This window comes from Macrotis lagotis, chromosome 2, assembly GCF_037893015.1.
Source record: "Macrotis lagotis isolate mMagLag1 chromosome 2, bilby.v1.9.chrom.fasta, whole genome shotgun sequence".
NCBI lineage: Eukaryota > Metazoa > Chordata > Mammalia > Peramelemorphia > Peramelidae > Macrotis > Macrotis lagotis.
In genome coordinates, this window is record NC_133659.1 from 111430124 (window position 1) to 111454686 (window position 24563).

At 34.7% G+C, this 24563-nt stretch overlaps 1 protein-coding gene across 5 annotated transcripts in view; it reads left to right on the forward strand.

The window, feature by feature from the left end:
* Window positions 1-24563, forward strand: part of SYT14 (synaptotagmin 14) — a 248320-nt gene that overhangs the window by 138373 nt on the left and 85384 nt on the right. For all 5 annotated transcript variants that reach the window (XM_074222587.1, XM_074222588.1, XM_074222589.1 and 2 more), the window contains one exon: window positions 19183-19454. In XM_074222587.1, the coding sequence (XP_074078688.1) occupies window positions 19183-19454 (272 nt within the window). The remainder of the gene's footprint in view (window positions 1-19182; window positions 19455-24563) is intronic.

The following is a 24563-nucleotide window of genomic DNA, read 5'->3' on the forward strand; positions in this document are numbered from 1 at the left end:
ATCTTCACATCAAATTGGATAGGGAAGAGAACAGTGAAGAATTAAGAATGACACTAAGCTTGTGAGTCGGTTTGGGGAATGTTGAGTTTAAGGTATCTTTGGAATATCCATTTTATGACATTCAGTTGATGATGTGAGAGTAGAAGACTGAATAAAGGACAGCACTAGATAAGTTGATTTTAGTTTTGTTGACAATTATTTTTATCAATGTAAAGTACCCTCAAAGTTGTAATTTGTATTTGTAATTTTTCTTATTAATCTTGGACTTGATCATCAGCATATCATTGACTTGGTAGAATGTGATTATTAACTAATACAACGCTGACAGAGTATATATACACACACACACACACACACACACTCACACACACACTCACCCTGTTTAGAAGGAACATATTATTCAGTGCCTGGCACAGTCTTTTCTTTCCTCTTGACTCCTGCCCTTGTACTTTAACATATAAATTGATACTTATACCTATAAGTTAACCTTAGAGTTCCTCAGCTTACTCATTTCTCAAGACCTCCTTCTCTATTGCATTTCAGCAGCACACAGATAGTCATACTTTTGATCTCAACATTATTTTCAGATGTGTCACTTTGATATTCCCAAACTCTGACATTCCCTTAACTATCTGTTGTCACCCTCCTCTCCATGTCTTGCAACCTCAAACCTTGACTCAAGTCCTCACTTCAACCTACGATCCCTCCTGTTTCAATTCTTTCTCAAGACATTATTATTGAATAGGCTTTTACTGCATCATCCTGATGCCAGGTTCAGCTCCCCATTGCCTTCTCTGGACTTCCTGGTCTCCTTATTCTTTTGCTGAACTGGCCCTGTCAACCTCAGCCTTGGATTATTCTCTCATCCATTGTCTATGCTGCTATTATGCTCTTGACTAAAGCTGGATGAAATTATGAAACTGTACTATGGCAACTACAAATATAGATTCCAACTGCATCCTCTTTGTAGCAAGTGAGTCCTTTCTTATATCCCTAATTGATTCACTGTCTCACCTAGCACTGAAGCTTTTCAAAAATTTTTAATCTTTCCTTAAGCCTTCAATGGTTCCCCTCTTCCTACACTTTTGGTTAAGAATCTTGCCTCATATTCTGTCCCATCCCACCCCACAAAAAACTGAACCCATTCAACAAGCATTCTTTCTTAATCTCCTCATCGCACATTAGTCAGATGCCTTCTACCACTATCTCCTCCTTCATCCTTGTCATAAAGAAAAAAATGAGCTATCTGTTCAAAGTAGGCATACAATTATTTATTTTTATTTAATACTTTGTGCTTGACAGTTAAGTTAAATTCAACTGATAGTTATTAAATATTCTTGATGTGCCAAATGTTGGGGATTCAAAGGCAAAATTTTCTGCCCTGAAGCAATCTATATTCTACTAGGGAGAAAAACAACATTTTCATGTTATCTATAAGTAAATATAGGCAAATTACAAACAAAATGTTTTGGGGGTGAAAAAAGTATTAACTATGAAAAGCAGTAAGATTATTTTCTAGAAGGTGAAGATTTAGTTGAGAGAACTAGGAATTCCAAGAACAGAAGTGAGGTGGGGTAGGCATGTGCAAAGAAATAAGTAAGGAGGTGGACTGTTATATATGGTCAACAGCAAGTATGTGAGTTTAGCAGGAATGTAGAGTATGTCATATGGACTAATGTGAGAGGAAAATATGATTAAACTCAGAAAATTGGGAGTTGTAACTCAGATACACATCTTTTACATAAAGTGAAATGTTTTCATTTGGTTATCAAACTTTGTTGTTTTTCCTTCAACAATATATCCAGGATCTTTGCTTTTCTTTCTACCCACATAGTACTTTAGTTCAGGCCCTTATCAAACCCTCTCCCTTGGATTATTGCAATACCTTTCTCATTAGTTTTCCTGCCTCAGCTCTCTTTCCCTTTTCAATCTTTCAGCTGCCAGAGAAATTTTTTGAAAATGTGGGTTCATGTCATTCAGTTCACTAAAATAAATTCATGTTACCTTCAGGATCAAATATATACTTGCAAAGATATACTTTGTGTTTAAGATCCATTATAATTTGGTCCAAATAAGTCTTTATAAAAATTATTATGAACTTAATAGATGTCAGGAAACATGAACATTTCAGCATAATATGAAATATAGAAATAATATTGTGTTTAAAAACTATGAGTCTCTATTACATACAATTTTTCTAAAAATGTATATTATCTTTTAAGACATGGGTCTTCTTTATAATTTTTGCAATAGTCACTTTTGATTGAGGGGAGTAGGGTAAGTTTTATATTATTTTAGTCATTGTGTGTGTATATTTTTTTTTTTACTCTGCTTGCTTAATTCCGTATCAGTTCATGTAGATCTTTACATGGTCATTGTACTCATCATTTCTTACAGCATACTCATATTCCATTTGCATTTATTTGCCACAATTTGTATAGCCATTCTTTAATTGGTGGGCATTGACTTTATTTCCAATTCTTTGCTATCACAAAAAAAGTATTGCTATAAATAGTCTATATAGGAACTTTCTTCTCAGTGGCCCCCTTGGTGGGGTATAAACTAGTAATGGAATCTCTAATCATAAGGAAATAAATGTTTTAGTGAATTTATTTGTATAAATTCAAATTGCTTTCCAAAGTGACTGTTGATCTCTACCAACAATACATCTGTGTGCCTGTCTTCCCACAATTCATCCTTCTTAACTATTGCTATCTTTTTTTTCATTTTCATTTTCATCATTTTACAGGGTTGAGAGATGAAACCTCACAGTTGTTTTGATTTACATTTCTCTTATTGTTAATGATCTAGTACATTTTTCACATGGTTATTAATAATTTGAAATTCTTTTTCAGAACTCTAAATTCTTATCATTGGACTGCTCATCTTTTGGGAAATACCATATATTTATCTATATTTATGTATGAATTTTGTCAGTGCAAAACTTTTTCAATTCATCTAATCAATTATTTATTGTATCTTTTATAATTGCCTCTCTACTTTGAGAATGCATTTCTTACCTAGGCCACATGGGAAGTACACAATCTGCTTTTCTTCTAACTTTTAAAGAGAGCTAATAATTTTTAATACTGAATATTATGTATCCATTTAGAGCATTTTGTGGTCTGTGGTATAAGGAGCTGCTCTGAACCTAGTTTCTGCCAGATTCCTTTCCAGTTTTTCCATAAATTTTTCAATTCATGGAACACTGGATTATTGAGTTAAAGTATTTCTAATTCTCTCATGTCTAGTTTGTTCTATTGATCACTCATTTTTTTTTAACCAATACTGGATGGTTTTGATGACTTCTACTTTTTATGCTTTTAATTTTGTTTTCTTGTTTTATTGCTGTTGATAACATCTCCAGAACTGTATCAGATAACAGTAGGAAAAATATATATCCTTCTTTTACTCCATATTTATTGAGAAATGTTTTAGTATTCCCATTGCATAAAATATACACTTTTGATAATAATAATAATAAAGGACTTTCTATGTCTATACTTTGTAGGGTTTTTTATTTTTGTTTTAGCATTTTGTCAGAAGTTTTTTCTATTGAAATAGACATATGGTTTTTAATATGATTATTATGATTGTCTTTATGTTGAATCATCCTTTTGTTGTTGATATAAATACATCTTGATATAATGGATTATTTCTTAGACAAATTACTATAATCTATTTGAAAGGATTTTATTAACATTTTTGAATAAATATTCATTAATGATGTTGGTTTGTAGTTTTCCTGTGTTTTATCTTTCCCTGGTTTAGGTAACAGAATTATATTTTGCTTATAAAAGACTCTGCTAAAGTGCTTTCTTGCTCAATTTTTTAGAAGTAATTTGTGTGTTATGGTTCTTTAAATGTTTGATAGGATTCTCCTGTGTATCAATTAGGACCAGGGGTTTTATCTTTATCATTATTATTATTATTTTGGTGTTTTTTAGCTAGTTCTGTTACCTTTCTGAGATTGCATTATATAAGATCTCTATTTGGTATTCTGTTAGAGTAATTTAAATTTTCATTGTATTCCTTTTTGTGTTCTCAGTTTTGTTAGCATAACTGTTCCTGATTATTCAGAAATAGAATTGGATTATTCTTTTTACTCTCCTTTTGTTGTGATTTCATCCTATTCCTATTCTGTTTATTTATTTTCTGCTCTCTTTTTCATCAGAATTTCTAAATGTTCCTAAATTTTATTGGTCTTTTTTTGAAAATAACTAGCTTTTAATTTATCATTTATATAATCTTTAGTTTCTAGTTTTTCAAATTTCTCCTTTGATTTTTAAAATATTTCCTATCTTGTGTATATTTTTGGTTTACTTATTTGTTTTTTCTGATTTTTAAAATGCATATTCAGTTCATTAATTATCTGTATACTACTTTAACTGAACCCTAATAATTTTAGTATGTTCATTGTTTTCATTTTCTTTCACATAATTATTTCTATGATTTGTTCTTTGGTGTAATCATTTAGAATTGTCTTTTGTATGTGGTTCTGGATCACTATTTTTATGATATGTCCTATAAATAATGAATTGATTATTACTTTTTACATTTATGTGTACAATCTGTGCTCTAAAAATACAGTCAATTTAATAAAATTTCTGTGCAGTTCTGAAGAAAAAATATACATACTTTAGCTTTCCATTTATAAGACACCTTATGTTGATCACTCAGTTTTCCTTTCAGCAATTTGTTTACTTATATATTTTCCCTTTAGTTATTTTTTCTGTTATATTAAGGATAATATATTAAGTACTTAGCACAGTGCCTGGAACATAGTAGATACTACATAAATGTTTATTCCCTTTCCCTCTCTTTTCAATAAATTCCATTGGCTCTCTGTCATCTCTCTGATGGAAAATGAAATTCTCTATTTGTCATTCAAAGCCCTTCATAACCTAACTTCCCCCTCCCTAAACTTCCAGTTAAGGAGATGAGGGAGACAAGATGGCATCTCGGTGCTTGAACATCTTGAATTTCCTTTGCATCTCTGCCCCCAGGTGCTCCCCTCCCCTCTCCTTCCCTTCCTGTCTGTTTTCCAGCTTCTATTTGGGTGTTCACTACCTCTATTAGATTGTAAACTCCTTCGGGGCAGTTTTTTATTTGTATTTGTACCCTAGGGCTTAGGACAGTACCTGACACAAAATGGGCACTTAATCAATATTTATTGACTGATAGTCTTCCCTTCAAATAGTAAAATGTTTGTTATAATTTTTATAAAGGCTTTAAGTTTTTTGGTTTGGAAGTGTCAAGTCATAGATTTATCACATTGTGATAATATCAAATATTAAACAACTTCATGAACAGTGTATTATTTGTTCATTTTGTGAAAAGAGGAATCCTTCAGTTGACATGAACACCTAGGCACTCAACAGTGCTTACATGAGTCACATTGTCAGGTGAGGATGTTCCTCCATCCAGAGAGAGCAGTGCCTTTGAGTCATCACCATGACTGATGTATTGAGTAGGAGGTTAGGTTGTGGAGCCTTCCTCAGACTCAGTCAGGACTAACTGGGGGTCTGGCAGAGAGACACAAAGGATCAGATACTTCCTCCGCTTAAGGAGCCTACATACATGGACCTCATCAATAAATGTGAGGCAGCCCGAGTGAGTGGAGGTGGCATTTGAGCCAAGCTTGGAACAAGTGGGGTGGGTTCTAAAGGCATAACTGAGAAAGGGGCCCATTCTAAGCAGGAGGGTCAGCTGGAGGTTTGAGATGGAATAGGAATATCATTTGTGAGGAACATAAAGAGTATATTAAAGGGAGCATTTTTGTACAGTAAATCCAGAAAGATAGCCTAAAGTCAAATTCTAAAGGACTTTAAATGTCAGAGGAGTTTTTATTTTACTTTGAGTGAATATGGAGCCATTGAGTTAATTAGGTAGAGGAAAATGACATGTTAGACATATGCTTCAGGAATATTACCTTAGTAGTTAAGAATTGGAGGGAATTTATATTTGAGACAGAGACTGGTTAGAACTGTTAGATTATTACAACAGCCAATGAAGGATAGTAGTTTTAAGAGTAGCAAGAATTTAAATCTGGGGACATTTTGTGACTAAGATAATGGTTAACTCGAGACACTCCACAATTAGGAAAAGGGGAAAGTCAGAAATGGGGGCAGGGGGAGGAAAAACAATGAATTTTGTTTTGATTGGACATCAATTTTGGTTATATCCACTGATGATGATGTTTAGCCTTCCTACTCAAGACCAAGGTATCAGGGAGATGATGCCATGACAAGTGCATGAATTGGATTTGAGTGAGGGGTGCCATGCTAAATCTCCAGCCTCTCTTTCTCCTCCAGAGCCACCTGGGTCCAGTAGCTGATATGAATCAGGACAACAATTGAGGGAAGTAGATGGTGCAATGGGTAAAGTGCTAACTCTGAGGACAGGAGAACTTGAATTCAAATCCAGCCTCACACACTAACTAGCTGTGTGACCTTGGACAAGTCACTTAATCCTGATTGCCTCACATCCAGCACTATCTCTGATCCACTAAGTAGTTGTTGATTTGGGACTAGAGTTCAAGAGAGAAGCACCTAGGAGTTAGTGATAATAATTGAACCCATAGAAACTGAGGAAAAACTACCAAACAGAGAATCAAAATGGAACTGGTGTACAGACATCATCATCAGTGGATATAACCAAAACTGATGTCCAATCAAAACAAAATGTATTGTCTCTCCCCCTTGCCCCCCCCCCCTTCTGACTTTCCCCTTTTCCTAAATGTGGAGTGTCTCTTGGAGCTTACCAACATCTTAGTCAACATCTTAGTCACGTAATGTCCCCAGATTTGAAGTACACCCACAATTGGTGGTAGTACTTGAATCTGTAAAAGAAGATATGGAAGAAATAACAAGAGAGGTGGGAGGCTAATGAAGAGAAAGCAATGTCAAAGAAGTCCAGAAAAAAGGATTCTGGAGGAGAGTGCATTTAGCATTGTGAAACATAATGAATGAGAAAAGACCTTTGGATTTGACAAGAAAGAAATCCCTAGTAACTTGGAAGAGAGACTACTTTCAGTTAAGTGCTAAATTTATGAGACAGATTATAAGGGGCTGAGCATTTAGTGTAAGGAAAGAAAGCAAAGTTGACATGGAGCCATCCTTTTCCAGATACCATTTGATTGTGTAAGAGAGATGGGATGAAATGGATCCTATACAATATTGTCTAATGTTGCTATGTAACATAAGACTTCGCACAGAATCTCTTTATCTTGTTTTCTTCATGTATAATCTAGAATCTTTATGTTTTGTTGACAACTGGGACTATCACATTCTCCAATCAGGAACCCTGTCCAGAGGGCTACCAAATACCCTCTTCTATCTTAGTTCCCATCTAGCAGGATAACTAAGACCTAGAAGGCACTTTTTTCATCTTCCTCAAAACTCACCCCTATTCTGGCATACACAGCCATATAAATATGATACGTCACCCACCCTTACCCTGCTAGCCTGGAAGGATAACTGGGGGACCAGGGCCCAAGAACCCCTTGCCTTTACTCTAAAATACCATCCTGTAAAAACAATTCATATCATGCTTCTTCTTGTAATGACTATGTGAGGAACCAACTCTCTGATATTGCAGAAAATCAATTTTTTAACCGCCCCCCCCATAGAACTTCAATAAGGAAATCCAAAGCAGTGCAAAAATACATTATATACCATGTTAAAAATCTGTTTCTACTGTTTATAATTTCTCTTATAGTTTTGTTTATGTTGAACAAACTATGCATTCCTGGTATAAATTCAGTCTCTTCATAGTGTATAATCGTTTTGATATGTTGTCGTTATTTGCTAATACTTTATTTAAAAATTTTATATTAGAACTCATACAGGGTATTGGTCTATACTTTTTTCCTATACATTGTCTTTCCCTATTTTAGTTATCAAGTCCATATTTGTATCATAGAAAGGCTTCAGAAAGGATCCTTCTTTTCCAATTTTAAAAAACAATTTATGTAGTATAAAAAGCAATTTATGTAGTATTCAAATTAATTGTTCTTTAAGTGTTTTATAAAAATCACTTGCAAAGCCTTCTTGTCCTGAAAGTGATTTCTTTGGTTAGTCATTTATGTCTTACTCAATATCTTTTTTCTGAATTTGGTTATTTGAAAAAAAACAATTATTTCTTTTTTTTATTAATTTAAGTACTTCATATTTTTCTTGATTATCCATTCTTTTCTAATTTTGTTAGTATATAATTGGGCACAATAATTTCCAATAGTTTCCTTTATTTTCTCTTCGTTTCTTTGGAATTCTGCTTTTATTTTTTTTTATAATTTGGTTTTCCTCTTTTTTTTTAAGTCAATGAACCATTAATCAATTTTTATTAGTTTTTTTAAAAGTGCTATAGTTGTATTTATCAGTTTACTAAGTTGGGGGGTTATTTTTGTTTTTTGCTTTAAATTTGTTGATCTCTTTGATTTTCAGAATTTCTACATCAGTGTTTAGTTGATTGGGGAGGTAGATAATTGTTTTAGTGCTTTTCTAGAGCCTTTTTCTTTAATGAAATCATCTATTGCTTCCTTGATTTGTTCTTTGACTCACCAATTCTTTAGGGTTAAATTATTTATTCTCTAACTTCTTCAGAGACCCTTCATTGAATAAATTTTTTTAACACATTGTAGTCTTTAAAGTATTATTTAGTGTGTATCTGAGTATATATACACACACATATATGTATGGATCTTTGTCCATATATATATGCCCATATGTAAACATATGTGTATGTGTATATGTTTTTAATATAATAACTGTTTCCTTAAATCTTTTTGTGATGCAGTTCTATTTGGTATTAATTGTAGAATGGTTTGGGCAAATCAAGGGACTTCTAATGTACTTGTCCCACTAATAATATATAGGACTCCAGCAGAGTAGCTTTAATGAGGACTATTCTACTCTTCCACAATCTTCTAAAGGTTTGTGCTCATTAAGCATTTGAATTAATTTGTAACAACTTTTGGGGTATGGATATTTGTGTTTGGGCTTACACACATATCCTTTTTCCACGTCCTTATTCTACCTAGGCTGGATCTCTTAGGACAACAGTGAACTGGTTCCCAATTTTGAGGAGCTCCTGGTATACTTGTCTTTTGCCTGAGGTTAATCTAAATGTCAGATGGAAAATTAGGACCACTGATAAAATGACCCCACTAATAGTTGACCACTAAAAGTTGGTAGGGTTCAATTTTTGGAGATCTAGATAAAGAGCAGTTGAGACATTTCTATAGTAAGGTGCCAAGTGGCTACTTATCGATTTCCCTTTTATCTACTGAAAATCCAGACCCATGTTCTTTTCTGCTCAAGAAATCCACTTTTCCTTGCCCAGGCACCATAGTTCAATACTGAGCCTAGTTTGCTACATATTCTGAAACAGCTTAGTCACCCAGTGCTAGATAAGTGTAATGAATGAAGCTAGGAAATGTCTGATCACCAGATCAGTATAGTTCCATGACACCATCCACCATGCTTTTGGGAGATGAGAACATTCTGAGTAAGCCAATTAGACTTGCACTTCTTTAAGAAAATCACTTTAGCCACTTAATGGATTACTTTAGGGAGACTGTTAAGAGTTGTTGTACTTAACCCCAAAAACTAAAAAAAAAAAAAGAGTTGTTGCAATAGTTGAGGCAAAAGATAATGATGGCCTGAATTAGGATGATAGTTGCAAATAAAGAGAAGGGGATGTGTGTGTGTGTGTGTGTGTGTGTGTGTGTGTGTGTGTGTGTGTGAGATGATATTTGTATGTGTAACTCTAATTTTATCATGGTCGCTTTTTCCCTTTTTACTCAACAAATTTAACCACATATAAATGGACATAGATAAAAGATGAAAAACAAACATTTTTATTGTCATCCATCTCAACAACCAAAAGATAACAATATTTAGCTACTGTTTCTTTTTTCTTTTGGGGGGGGTTTGCAGGAGAGTGGGATTAAGTGACTTGCCCAAGGTCATACAGCTAGGTAATTATTAAGTGTCTAAGGCTGGATTTGAACTCAGGTCTTCCTGACTCCCAGTCCGGTGCTCTAGCCACTGTGCCTCCTAGCTGCCCCACTACCATTTCCTTTGAATCCATTCCAGGTCTTGTTGATGACTTTCTGTCTTGAAGAGAAGTGGCTGCTATTGATTCTTAGTTTTTGAGGCATACCATTTAGGTTCTTGGAGGCTTTTCCCTGTCTCAGAGAAAATGAAAATCTATTTTAACCAAATTGTGAAAAAAATTGGTTTTTTCCCTCTACTTTGTCTCTTGCAAATAGCTGGCACTTCCCCCCCACCTAATTTTATTTAGTTTTTTAAAACAAACCAAATTAGGTATTCATTTTATTGTTGTTGTTAGAGAGTCCTTAGATTCCATTTTAAAATGATTTATTTTTTCTAGATCAGGAATCTGTAAAAGTCCAGATGGTAAATATTTCAAGCTTTGTGGGCCAAGAGGCAAAATTGAAGATATTTTATATAAGTACTTATCTTGCAAAAAATAAAACAAATTTCAACCAATATTTTGTTGATGAAATTCAAACTATAATAATTGATTATACTTGTTTGTTTTGTTAACACTCTACTAATAAGAATAGAATTCTGTTTTGGGACATAGTATTTCACTTAATAACAAAGTTAGTGCTCCCTATTGTCAAAACTGATTGAAAATGTTTATCTGTTAATGTTAATCTGTTGTTAATGTTGATTGGTAATGAAATTTTATATATTTCATCTTTGGAAATTGTTTCCCACAGATAGCTACCACTAAATACTTATTTCAATCAATGAACATATGATTTTAATTGAGCCAAAGACAGAGTCTTAAACAAGTTTATTTTCTCTGGACATGTTTCCTTGACTGATGTAATCTAAAATGATTTAATTACTTCACCATCTGTAAACAGCTTTCATTCTTGGCTAACAAATAAGCCACCTGGAAACATACTTTTTTTGTAGCCTTATTTTCATTTTTTTTTTGTATTAGGAAATTCTACTGTGATGAGATAGTCCATTTTAAATTTTCTAATTTTTCTGACCATTGATTTCCTGTGAGTTAGGAATACTGTGATGTGGTGTTTAACCTTTATTCTTTGAGTGAGATAAAGAAGAGTTGATGATGTCTATGTTGTTATGTTGGGAGACTGGATGGTTATGCCTTCAATTGTGTGTACATGAATAGGGAAGTTTGGAAGGGAAGAATATTCAGTGGAAAAGGTAATGAATTCAATTTTGGACCTGATGAGTTTAAGATAATCTACTAGACATCCAGTTCCAGATGTTTGGAAGACTGTGCAAGATCAGAGGTCATCTACAATTAGGTCTGAATAAGTAAATTTGACACTAGTCAGCATTGAGTTGGTAATTAAATCCATGGGAGTTGATGAGACCATCTAGTGAAACAGTATAAAAGGCAAAAGGAAGAAGGCACCAAGGCTTTTCCTTTTTTCTTCCTGGACATGACTGAAAATCCAGAAAAAGAAACTGGAAAAAGGAGCAGTCATCTGGGTAGATAAGCATAGGAGAGAGTTGTAGGTTTCCCAAAAACCTAGAGAAAGGATATTATCAAGGAGAAGGTGATTTTACAGTATCATAGGCTGCAGAGAGGTCAAGAAGAGTGAAGATTGAGGAAAAGCATCAGATTTGGAAATTAGAATTTCATTTATAACTTTTGGCAGAGTAATTTTGGTTGAATAATGAGGTAGAAAACCATATCATACAGCGTTAAGAAGACTGAGAGAAGAGAATGTAGATGACCTCAGGGAGTTTACCCACCATGAGGACCAACAAAACCCCTTTGATCTGGAGATAGTTGATCTATGAGGATTCAACCCATGAGTGGAAGTTGGAGTTAGAGAGGTAATCCAGAAGGAGAAATACATATATATGTAACTATACATGTATATAGTTACATATATATTAAACTGCATATATAAATGTAACTATATAAATAAAGATATTGCACCTCTCTGGATAGTTCGTGTGTGTGTGTGTGTGTGTGTGTGTGTGTGTGTGTGTGTGTGTGTGTTTCTGTCTGTCACACACACATATAGACAGACAGAAAAACACACACACAGACTATCCACACACACACATATAGACAGACAGAAACACACACACACACACACACACACACACACACACACACACACACACATATAGCAAAGTCCTAATTCCTTCCACTTAAAAAAATCTGTTTTTCTAGGAGGATTTGTAACTGGTATATATCAAACCCCAACTTGACAACTACTACTGATTGGGTTTGGGGAGGGTCAGGTCAGGTCTGAAAAATGATTAGGCCTAGATGTTTGTTGCCATGGGTCATGGAGAGGTAAGCCCTTATGCAAATTGCCATAGAGCATTTGGAGTTAAAATGTTGCCAAATGTAAGCCAAAATATTTCACTGTTATTCAGGCTTTAGAGTAGTAGAGGTGGGATCCTGGGTTAGATATGTCAAGAGAGAGCAGTGTTGGTGACTTTCTGATTGCAAAGCTAAGATCAAGCAGCCATAGTAGATTGAACCAAGTCAGAAGGAAACTTCAGAGCTGCCACTCTAGACAAGATCATTGTTTGTCCAGTGTTGGTTAAAGTGTTGATACTGTGCTCAAATGGCATTGATCATATTGAACATTAGAGATAAATCAACTTTTAAAGTTATACCTCTGTTAGTCTTTATTTTTCAATCAAAATATGAAGTAATGGATGGCATTTCTCATTTTTATATGCAGTTCATTCTTTTATTATTTGCATAAATAACTTATACTTTAGTGTAAAGAGAGTTGCAGAATATTAGGTACTTCTTAATATTAAAAAAGTAGAGTGTATATTGGCTAACACTTATTATAATTCCAAAAACTATTATTTATATTAAATAATGATGAGTTTTATATTATGTTGATATTGTTTTCTTGATTATGGAGAAGAATGTGACTCGACTTTGTATACATGATTTTTTAATATCTGCATTTAAATATAGTTTAATATTAAGGTTTTTTAGAGGTAAGCTTTCTAAAAGGGTATAGTTAAAAAGTTCCATAGATATTTCTGCTGTTCTGACATTTGTAAATCACTCTAGTTGGTGATGGAGATGATCGACTATAAGAGCCCCTTTACTGTCACACAACCCTTATGAAGTTTCCCATGGCAACATATAATGGAGTTTATCAAAGTAAAAAAGTCATAGAATTATTTTATTTACTCAGTTAAGCCAAAATGATGCTGATAGTTGGACACTTAGATTCTTCTAAATTACATAGAGATTACCAGAGGAAATCATTTTTGTATCTTCCAATCTTTTTTGTAGAAAGGTGTAAAGTGGAATATAGCTACACAGTTAATTATTATCTCATTTTATACTGCTTGTAGGCATTTTGTTATCCTAAGGAGACTGTTTACAGTGTATTTTAGTTGCTACTTTTTCAAAATGGAAGCCTACTTACTTCTTTGACTATTATAATGAGATCCTGAGTCATAGTTATGAAATGAAAACATCTTTGTTTTAGGATGTTCAGTACTTCTAAACAAGTTGTTCAAAACATGTTTTTCCAAAATTAAAGTAATAGGCTTCAAGGAGTTTCAGCCTCATCAGCTTTCAGGTAAACCAGTAATTGTAAATTATCTCTCCTGCATCTATTTTCCAGGTCAGTTGTTTTTCCTTAGAGGTACTTTATATTTTCATCTATTTTTTCAGTCTTTTAGTTTTGTTTGATGGAATCTTGGTCTCTCATAATCATTAATTTCCATTTGTCCAATTCTAATTTGTAGTGTTGTATTTTCTTCCATTTGCTTTTGTGTTTCCTTTTCCAGTTGATCAATTTTACTATTAAAGTTATTGTTTTCTTCAATCAATTTTGCATAATTCTTCTCCATGACTCTAAATAAATGTATTATTTATTTTTCCAACTACATACAATGGTAGTTTTGTTGTTGTTGTTGTTGTTGTTGTTTGTTTTTGCAAGGCAAATGGGGTTAAGTGGCTTGCCCAAGGCCACACAGCTAGATAATTTTTTTATTTTGCAAGGCAAGCAGGGTTAAGTGGCTTGCCAAAGGCCACACAGCTAGGTAATTATTTAGTGTCTGAGACCGGATTTGAATCCAGGTACTCCTGACTCCAGGGCCGGTGCTTTATCCACTACACCACCTAGCTGCCCCCTACAATGGTAGTTTTTAACCAATCTATTTTTGTAAGTTTTTCAGTTTTACAATTTTTTTACTTCCCTCCTTTCTTCCCTCCCTTCTGCCCCCAACAAAAAGCAATCCAATACAGGCTTTACATTTGTAACCATGCTAAGCGTAGATTGAAATTGAATGTGTTGTGAGAGATGAATCAGATACAAATGGAATAAAGAAAACATTAGAGATAACAAAATAACATAAGACATAAGACAATTTTTAAAAAATGGAAGATAGTAAGTTTAGGACTTCACTTAAACTCCACAGTTCTTTCTGTGGATTTGGATGGTATTTTCTATCACAAGTCTTTCAGAATTGGCTTTGATTACTGTGCTGCTGAAATAAACAAGTCCATCAAAGACAATGCTGTTGTTAGTGTGCATAATGTTCTTCTGGTTCTACTCACTTCAGTATTAATTCATGCAAGTCTTTCAGGTTTTTCTGAAATCCCATCCTTCATGACTTCTTATAGAACAATAGTGTTCCATCACATACATTTACCACAGTTTGTTCAGCCATTCCCCAAATGATAGACATCCTCTTAAATTTCCAATTCTTTGACACTACAAAAAAGAGTTACTATGAATATTTTTGTAACATGTGGAATTTTTACTCTTTTTCATGATCTCTTCAGGATACAGATCCTGTAGTGGTGTATTGCTGGATCAAAGGGTATGCACCACTTTGTTGCCCTTTGGACATAATTCCAAATTGCTCTCCGGAAAAATTGAATCAGCTCACAACTCCTCCAACAATGCATTAGTGTCCCAGTTAATCCTTTCTGGTCACTTTGGCCAATCTGAGAGGTTTTATAAGTTCTTCCATGACTCTTACTTCTTTTTCTCCATTTTTCTTCTTAGCTTTCAAAATCCTTTTTGAGCTCTTCCAAGAGGTCTTTTTGGATTTGAGACCAGTTCATAAACCCCTTTGAGACTTCACATGGGGTATTTTGTCAATGCTTTCCTCTTCTGAGATGGTCTCTATCAGAACAGTAGATTTCTATGGTTAACACTCTTTTTGTTTTTTTCTCTCATTTTTTTCTCTTGGGGTATAATCCCAAGTTTTTTGTGCTAGGGCCCAGGGACCTGGCTTTCATCTTGGGCATCTCAGGTGCTTTCTGTTTATTCCCTGCATTAGAGTAGCCTGACCCAGTCCCATCTGCTACACTAGCCTTCCTGGACTTGAATTTGCCTTCCTGCTTTACCACTGGCCTGCTGAACCTGGACCTGAGCTGTGCTATGGCTAAGAGCTTCTCATTGGTTTCCCAACTCTTCCACTTATACCGAACTTCATTCCCCTTTACCCATGTGAGACCTTTTCTGAGGTTCCTCCAAGATATCTTGTATTGAGAACTTGTTTCACTTGGTTTTTTGTGGGTTCTGTCACTTTAGGGTCTGTTTAGAGGTTTCATTAAAGTTGTTGCGGGAAAAGTTCATAGAGTCCTGGCTTTATGCCATCATCTTAGCTCCATCCAAGAAATATCAGCTAGTTGTTTTTATAAGAAAAATGAGAAGATTGTTATTTTTAAAGTATAAAACCAGTGAGCAGATAGCCAAGGGAGTTTTCCACAAGAGTCAATGGCAAGTGTGATGAAGGACTCATTTCCAACCATTGTATAGATCTTTATAGTCACTTTTAGAGAATGCACAGCATTTGTTTCTGTTATGGCTACATGACATCATCTCTACTCAAAACTTAGTTATAGGCTAGTATTTCTCCTAAAAGAGAAGGTAAAAGGGCTCAGGAGAATCTTTTCAGTTTCTAGATTGTAAGGGAAAGTAAAATATTCATTGAAAAAAATGGAGGGGTAGCTAGGTGGCTCAGTGGATAAAGCACCTGTGCTGGAGTCAGGAGTACCTGGGTTCAAATCCGGTCTCAGACACTTAATAATTACCTAGCTGTGTGGCCTTGGGCAAGCCACTTAACCCCATTTGCCTTGCAAAAACCTAAAAAAAAAAATGGAATGGGGGCAGCTAGGTGGCGCATTGAATAGAGCACCAGCCCTGGTGTCAGGAGGATCTGAAGTCAAATCCAGCCTCAGACACTTAATAATTACCTAGCTGGGTGACCTTGGGCAAGTCATTTAGCCCCATTGCCTTGCAAAAAAATGGAATGAAAAAAATCAATAATGATAGACATTCAAATTAAAATTTCTCTTAGATTTCATTTCATACCTATCAGATTGATAAAGAAAATGGCATCCTGAACCAGCAATATGACATAAAAGGCAAAACCACAAATCTGTTTCCACTGCTTTAGGTTACAGGAACAAGTGAGGGGGTACTCTTACTGAGGCCAGGGAGGTGTCCTAGTGGACTGGAGATGGAGCTGTGAATTGTTCCAACCATTCTGGAAAATAATTTGGAGCTATACCCAGAGGCACTATACTTTATGGGGCAGCCAAGTGATACTGTGGAGAGAGGGTCAGCCTGTGGCCAGCAGTTCCTGAGTATAAATCAGCATGTCCCCTAACCTCTGTCTGCTTCGATCTGATTATACATGAAATAAGGATAAATCCTATTACCTGCCCCCCCCCACCATTAGCATTTTGGAGATCAAATGAGACAATAATGATAAAGCCCTTAGTACAATATCTGCCTCGTTCATTGTAAGGACTATATAAATGACAGCTATCATTATCATCATCATTATTAATAATAATATTTTTATTTACAAGCTCTTTGGCTAGCCGATAACACTACTAGATATACACTATAAGGATATCAGAGAGAGAGAGAGGGAAAGAACCCAAATATGCAAAAATATTCAAAGCAGAGTTTTTTTGTAATAAAGAACTTTAAAGAATTCACAATTGATGAATGACTGAAAAAGTTGTAGTACGTGAATGTTATTGTAATGTAAGAAATGACAAAAGAAATGAATTCAGAGAAGCCTGGGAAGACTTGTATTCACTAATACAGAATAATATGTTAGCAGAGCCTGGAGAAATATTTATATGATGATTAGAGTATTGAAATGGATCTGAGATCTCACTGATTTGAAGGTTCCCTCCAGTTATGCAGACTTCATTCTGTATCTGTTCATTCTGTGGAATATATGCCATAAGTTCTTGCCAGAAAGCCTTCCTCATGCTAAAGGTCTTCAGCACTTATTCTTAACTCTTTATTTATACCAGGGGAACACCTCTGGCAAGATCCCTGTCATCCCTCATTCTTGTTCTAGAACCAGTCCATCTTTTTTTTTTTTCCTGTCATACTATCCTTTAGTCAGGTCCTACACATCTTCAGAGTTTCTCACTGGTTCCGTGCTGTAACCTGCTCATACAGTCACATGCCTAGTACTTAGCCTCAATGTGATGGGCATTTGTATTCCATATTTTGCTATCATTTAGTATCAAGAATTGACAACACATTGGATAAGTAATTAGAATATTAGTATAAAAAAGATGAACCTTTTCTATCGTGAGATTAGGATCAGTAAAGACAATCCAAACCAGTCACTTTTACCTATTCAATAGTAGGCTTAATTTATTGTCTATATGTCTTATCTGACCCAGATATGTATTCAGGTTTGATAGGGCATTCATTCAAATGCATAATGCATAGAGCACTGACTCTGGAATCAGGAGGATCTGAGTTCAGATTTAGCCTCAGACACTTAATAATCGCCCAGCTGTGTGACCTTGAGCAAGTCACTTAACCCATTGCCTTAAATAAATACATTTTTTAAAAAAAATGCATATTGCAAGCTGTGCCTTATACATTTTCAATCTACTTCCTTGTGTGGTTAGACAAGACTTACTCCTTTGAGTAGTTACAGGTCTCTTCCAAGAGGTTCTTCTGATGTTTTCTGGAATAAAATGAAATCCACAGCATGTCATCTACAACTAGGAGCATCTGAAAGACTTCACATTCCACAGGCATCCTCCCTTTGACTTGAACTTTGTGCTGCATCTTCTCCTTCACAGTGGTGGATATATTTGGTGAACATATATATCCCTGTTTCATGTCTCACCTCATGTTTATCACCAGAAAATTATTTTGCATGGTTAATTCTATTGTTATATCTTCCAGGAAATCTTAAGTGATTCTGATATAAATGATAAAATATTCCTGTAAAAAAAAGCCATAAAGTGGCATTTATTCTTGCAGATCAAATACTTCCTCCTAATGAACAAATAATAAACACAATGGAATCTTATATTTTCTAAATATTCAGTTAATTGTGAAGTGATAAAGATGTGGTCCAATGTTGAATATCACTTATTTTATTCATTGCTCATATCCTCATCAAGGATAACCCTCAATTCTAGCCCACTGCTTCCTTTGATAGCCTACTCTTTTGATCAGACTGCCTTCTTCCTCATCCTGGATTCTCTGCTATTTCACCTTCAATTGGAGGCTTCTCTCACAACTCAACTCAAATTCCTGGTTACTGATGTGTTGTATGCCCCTGTAGAATTGGCGTTTCTTAATGGCAGTAACTGTACTTTTGCATTTTTTTGTACTTCTAGATCTTAACACAGTACCTGGCACATAGAAAGTGATTAATAAGTGCTTATTGAAGGATCGTTGAGGAAATCCTCAGATAAAACAAGATTGAAGATCATAGGGTGTGAGTCAGGATGCTGCTCACATGGTTTTGCATGAAAATAACGTTATAGATGTGAAGTACATGTGAGTTAGAATAGGAGTTTTTTTAGCCTTAAAGAGGGAAAAAAAGCAGTTTTGACTAGTAATACTGAGTTTCCTTGGGTGGTCTCTATGTTGGTTCAGCATTGATTTTGTCCTTAATTAATTTTGTCCTTAATTTTGTCTTTTTCAATGGAACAAAAAATACTTTATCACTTCCCTGTTTTACAGGCTTAAAGGATTTAGAAGGGAAATGATTTTATTTCTCAGAATTAACGGAAGAGAAATTATATCTATAAATATTGTAGTCCAAAAATGATGTGAAATTTTCAATGAAATCTTTTGATCATATAAGTCTACCACATATTATATAAAAAAATTAAAGCTCTAATTAAAGTATAACAAGAATTCTCACTCATTCACAGCAAACTGCATTCAAAGAATGAGAAGAACACCTCCACTGGATGAATTGCAGCCACCACCATATCAGGATGATAGTGGCTCTCCACATCTCTCATGTACACCTTCAGAAATTGGGGACAGTAAATGTGAATTTTCTCACTGTAGCAACAGCCCAAGATGTTCATACAATAAATGCCCAAGCGAAGGAAGTACAGGGCATGAAATAGAAAGTTTTCATAATAAAGGCTATGAAGAGGATGTGCCCAGTGACAGTACTGCCGTTCTTAGCCCAGAAGTAAGTAAAGGGTACATAATTTTTTTTTGGTTAACAGTGCAGCACTGTGGATATATTTGACCTTGTCTGTGGTATTTTGTTGTCCCAATTTGCATCCTTAATGTAGCCTTTACATTCTTGACAAAAGCCACTTAATGTCATATCTGGGAGTCCTACTCTTCTGGTATTTTAGAATGCTGAAAAGAGAATAAATAGGCAAAAAAGACAAGATTTTATATACAAATAGACTTGCCACCATTATGGCTTTAACTTTAAAATAGGAATGTCAGTCCTTTGATATAATGAATTTTGGTAACATTGATATCATCTAGAGTAATTGCTTTTTTTTTCCTTTTGGGGGAATTATATTTCTAGCTCAAGATAGACAACAAGAACTTAATATGCCTGAAATAAAAGTTTTATTTTTTACTTAAACATAAATGGATTTAATTCTCTTTATTTCCCTTATAAGGTTTGAATTTATAGTAAAATTTGATTTGGGGATATTTCAGTGTTTGTTTTATTTTTCAGACCAAAGTGAGACAGAACAGGTAGGGTGCTCATATAAATTTTTGAGACTCTTGGGAAAAAAAATTGATATTTTTTCCTTTTCTTGTCTTAAATTGATAATTTATCATTACAATTTAAAACTATTCCATTGTGGACCTTGATGACTACTAATATTTAGAAAATGAATTTCTAAATAAATGAAAAATATCCTTTGAAGGAAAGAAAGTACAGTGTACCAAGAATGATAAGACTCAGACTTTTTAAGAAATAATAAAAGCTAAAATGTTTTTATTGTATATATATTCATACACATATATATCATATATGCATATGATATATATGTGTATATATTTGTATCATGTATATATGTGTATGAGACAGATTTTCTGCTTTGAAACTAAACTTTCAAGAACTTAGTCTTGCAATAGCTGAACTTTATAGTGTAGCCAACCCAAGGGCAGCTTGATATAAAGGGACAGGTTAAGGGCGGCTAGGTGGCGTAGTGGATAAAACACCGGGGTGGAGTAGTGGATAAAACACCGGCCTTGGAGTCAGGAGTACCTGGGTTCAAATCCAGTCTCAGACACTTAATAATTGCCTAGCTGTATGGCCTTGGGCAAGTCACTTAACCCCATTTGCCAAAAAAAAAAAAAAAAGGACAGGCTACTAGAGTGGGAAAATCACTTGCTTTGAATTCTTGGCAAGACTTTAGATCCTACCTCTTCCTCTGTGTAACCTGAGTAAGCCACCTCACTTCTCAATTTCCTCATATGTAAAAAATGAGAGTTGGGAAATCTTAATTTGTCCTGAGGAACTTTTTAGTTCTAAATCTATAGTATCATGACCTACTAATTTTAAGATCAAAGAGAAGGTAGTTTTTCTACTATACCAGATAACTGACTGAATAAAAGTTCTAAACTAGTGAGGAAGAAAATCTGATATAAAAAATCTGATATAAAACTGAAATCTCTGTGAAAGCACCTATTTAGAATTAACACTCACTTCATTCATTATACACGCACCTACCTTAGTTCTGGCTGCTACTGTTATTCATAGAATCATTTCTCAGATTCATATGAAGCTAAGGAGGCAGAACAACTGAGCTCTGGAAGCCAAAAAGACATCTCTTTTCAAGACTCCAGAGAACGATACTCTGCCCCCCAATAATATAGACCCCATATAAAATTGCAGAGGGATCGGGTCTCTAGATTGATGGATTTATACTGTGATTGTTGACTGTGTGTGTATATATATATATATATATATAGTGATAAACTAATATAGTTTTCAGGAATCTGTGTCAGTTTTCTTGTGTTGTGATTATGTTTTTTGTGCTTTGGATTGTGTCGTAGTCTGCTTAGTTTTAGGCCAAGTTTATCAAAGCTCTTGGTAATGAATACTCTATATAAATGACACAGGTAGCTGAGTTGTTGACTAGAGTACCGAGCCTGAGGTCAAGAAGACTTATATTTCTGAGTTCAAATCCAGCCCAAGACTTTATTAGCTGTCTGACTCTGGGCAAGTTACTTCATCATGTTTGCCTTAGTTTCCTCATCTATACAATCAGCTAAAAGAAGGATATGGCAAACCATTCCTGTATGTAAGAAAATCCCAAACGGGTTCATGAAGAGACTAAATACAACTGAAAATGACTGAATAACAATAGCAACAACAACAACAACTCTTATGTCACAAAATAAATAACAGTTTCAAAAGCTACATTTTTGCTAAGACCTTATGAGTGTGTTAGATCCAGGATGGTGGAGAAGTGATTGGAATTCACCTTTGCTCTCTCATTCCCCTTCATAAAACTTTAAATAACACCTCAAAAATCAATTCTGGAATGGTAGAATACACAAAAAAGGATGGGGTGAAACAATTCCCAGGCTAAAACAACTTATAAGTTCAGCAGGCAAGATTTGTTATAGCTGGGTGAGAATGGTAGACTCCAGAAAACTAGCAGCAAGTTTTAGGGTTACTGAACTTGCTGTGATGGCTGCTGAAGCTATGACTTGCACATGCTAAGGGGTTGGACAGGTGGATAGAAGGAGATTAAAGAATTCCTTTTGCTGGCACTAGGGACAGGATTCTGTTGTATTCCCCTTAAGTGGATCTGGGTCGTCGTTCCACTGTGAGGAAGATCACTGGGACACTAGAGCTTATGGCAACAAGGGAGTAGAGATCCTGGTCAAAGTTTCAGGGTGGAAAAGAGTGCTTGTGGTCACTCACAGACCTAAGCACAGGCCAGGAGAGAAGTAAACACTCCTCCTTTAGATTATATACATATATAAAAGAATTGAAAACTTAGTGATTCCCAGAACTAACTCTCAAAGCAATTACAGAAAAAGAGCTAAAGCTTGGGACAGTACCCCATCCACCCTTTGGAACACAGCTCAACTTTAATATGCAGCTAAAAGTCAAGAAATGACTGGGGGAAAAAGCAAAAAGAAAAAAAGAAAAAAATACCCTGACTATAGAAAGTCAAGAAATCAACAAAGTCAAAACTGCTAATGCAAAGCCTCAATGAAAAATGTGAATTCCTAGAAGAACTCAAAATTGCTTCTTAAATTCAAATAAGAGAAGTAGAGGAAAGAATAGTGAATAGAAATAAAAGTGATACCAAAAAATCATGAAAAAAAAGAGTCAACAGCTTGGTAAAGGAGGCACAAAAATTACTAAAGAAAATAACATCTTAAAAAACGAATAGCCCAAATGGTATTTAACAAAGACACAAAAATCCACTGAAGAGAACGCCTTAAAAAAAAAAAAAACAGAACTGGACAAATGAAAAAGAAGGTACAAAAACTCTCGGAAGAAAATAAACCCATAAAAATTAGAATTGGACAAGTGGAAACTAATTAATACGTGAGACAGCAGGAGCAATAAAACAAAATCCAAAGAATGAAAAAATAGAGGAAAATGTGAAGTATCACATTGGAAAAGCAACTAAACTGGAAAATCAGTAGAGGAGAGACAATTTAAGAATTATTTAACCTTCTGAAAACCATAATGGAAAAAAACATAATTTTCAAGAAATCAAGGGAAAATGCCCGGATATTTTAAAATCAGAGAGAAAAATAGAAATTGAAATAATCCACTAATTAATTCCTGAAAGAAAACCCAAAATTAAAACTCTCAGGAATGTTAGAGCCGAATCCCAGGACAAAGACAAACTATTTTAAGTAGCCATTAAGAAACAATTAAAATACTGTAGAGCCACAAGATAACACAGGATTTAACATCTTCTACATTAAAGGATAGGCAGGTTTGGAATGTGATATTCTGGATTACATCTAATAATCGTCTTCCCACCAAAAAAAAAAAAACATCTTCCCAGTAAAACTGACTATAAGTCTTCAAAGGGAGAAATTAAATTAAATTAAAAGAGGACTTTCAAACATTCTTGATGAAAAGACCAGAGCCAATAGGAAATTTGATTTTCAAATACAAAATTCAAGAGAAGCATTAGAAAGGTAGATGGGGGGGGGCTAGGTGGCGCAGTGGATAGAGCACCGGCCCTTGGAGTCAGGAGTACCAGAATTCAAATCCAGCCTCAGACACTTAATAATTACCTAGCTGTGTGGCCCTGGGCAAGCCACTTAACTCCATTTCCCTTGCAAAAAACCTGAAAAAAAAGGTAGATAGGAAAAATAAAACAAAGGACTCAATAAGGTTAAACAGTTTACCTACCTACATGGGATTATGGTATTTGTAACTTCTAAGAACTATCATTATTCAGGCAGGCAGGAGAAGTATACATAGACAGAGGGCATATGTGTGAGTTGATTATGGTGGTATGATATCTAAAAAATAAAATTTAGAAGTGAGGAAGGAATAAACTAGGAGAAAAGAAAGGTAGAATAGTATAAAAAATCTCACATAAGAGAGAAGTAGAAAGGAAAGGGGAAAAGAAGAAAGAGACTGATAGAAGAGTGAATTAGTGATGCTAGTCAGAAGTAAAATAATTTTGAAGATGGACAGGATGAAAGGAGAGAGAGAGGAGAGGATAAATGGGAAAAATAGCATGGAGGGAAATACACAGTAATCATAACTGAAAGACTATAGCAGATTTCTCTCATCGAGCCCTCAATTTTCAAACATTTAGAGAATTGAGTCAAATTTATAAAATTAAGTGCCATTCCCCAGTGGACAAATGGTCGAAGGATATGGACAGACAGATAAAGTAACTTCAGTTATCTATAGTCATATGAAAAATGCTCTCAGTTACTATTGATTAGAGAAATGCAAATCAAAACAATTCTGAGTTACCACTCCATACTTATCACCTACCAGATTGACTAACGTGATAGAAAAGGAAAATGACAAATGTTAGAGCGAAGTGGGAAGAATTGAGCCACAAAGGCAATGTTGGGAGATTTGTGAACAGATTCAGCCATTCTGGAGAGAACTCTGGAACAGCACCCAAAGGGGGTCTGTAAAACTTTGTATACCCTTTGGTCCAAGCAATACACTACTATGCCTGTATCCTGAAGAAATGAAAAAAAAAAAACAAAAAGAAAAAGTTTCTTTTATGTACAAAAATATATTTGGCAGCTCTTTTAGTGGTGGCAAGGAATTGGAAATTAAGAAAATGCCCATAATTTGAGAAATAATTAAACA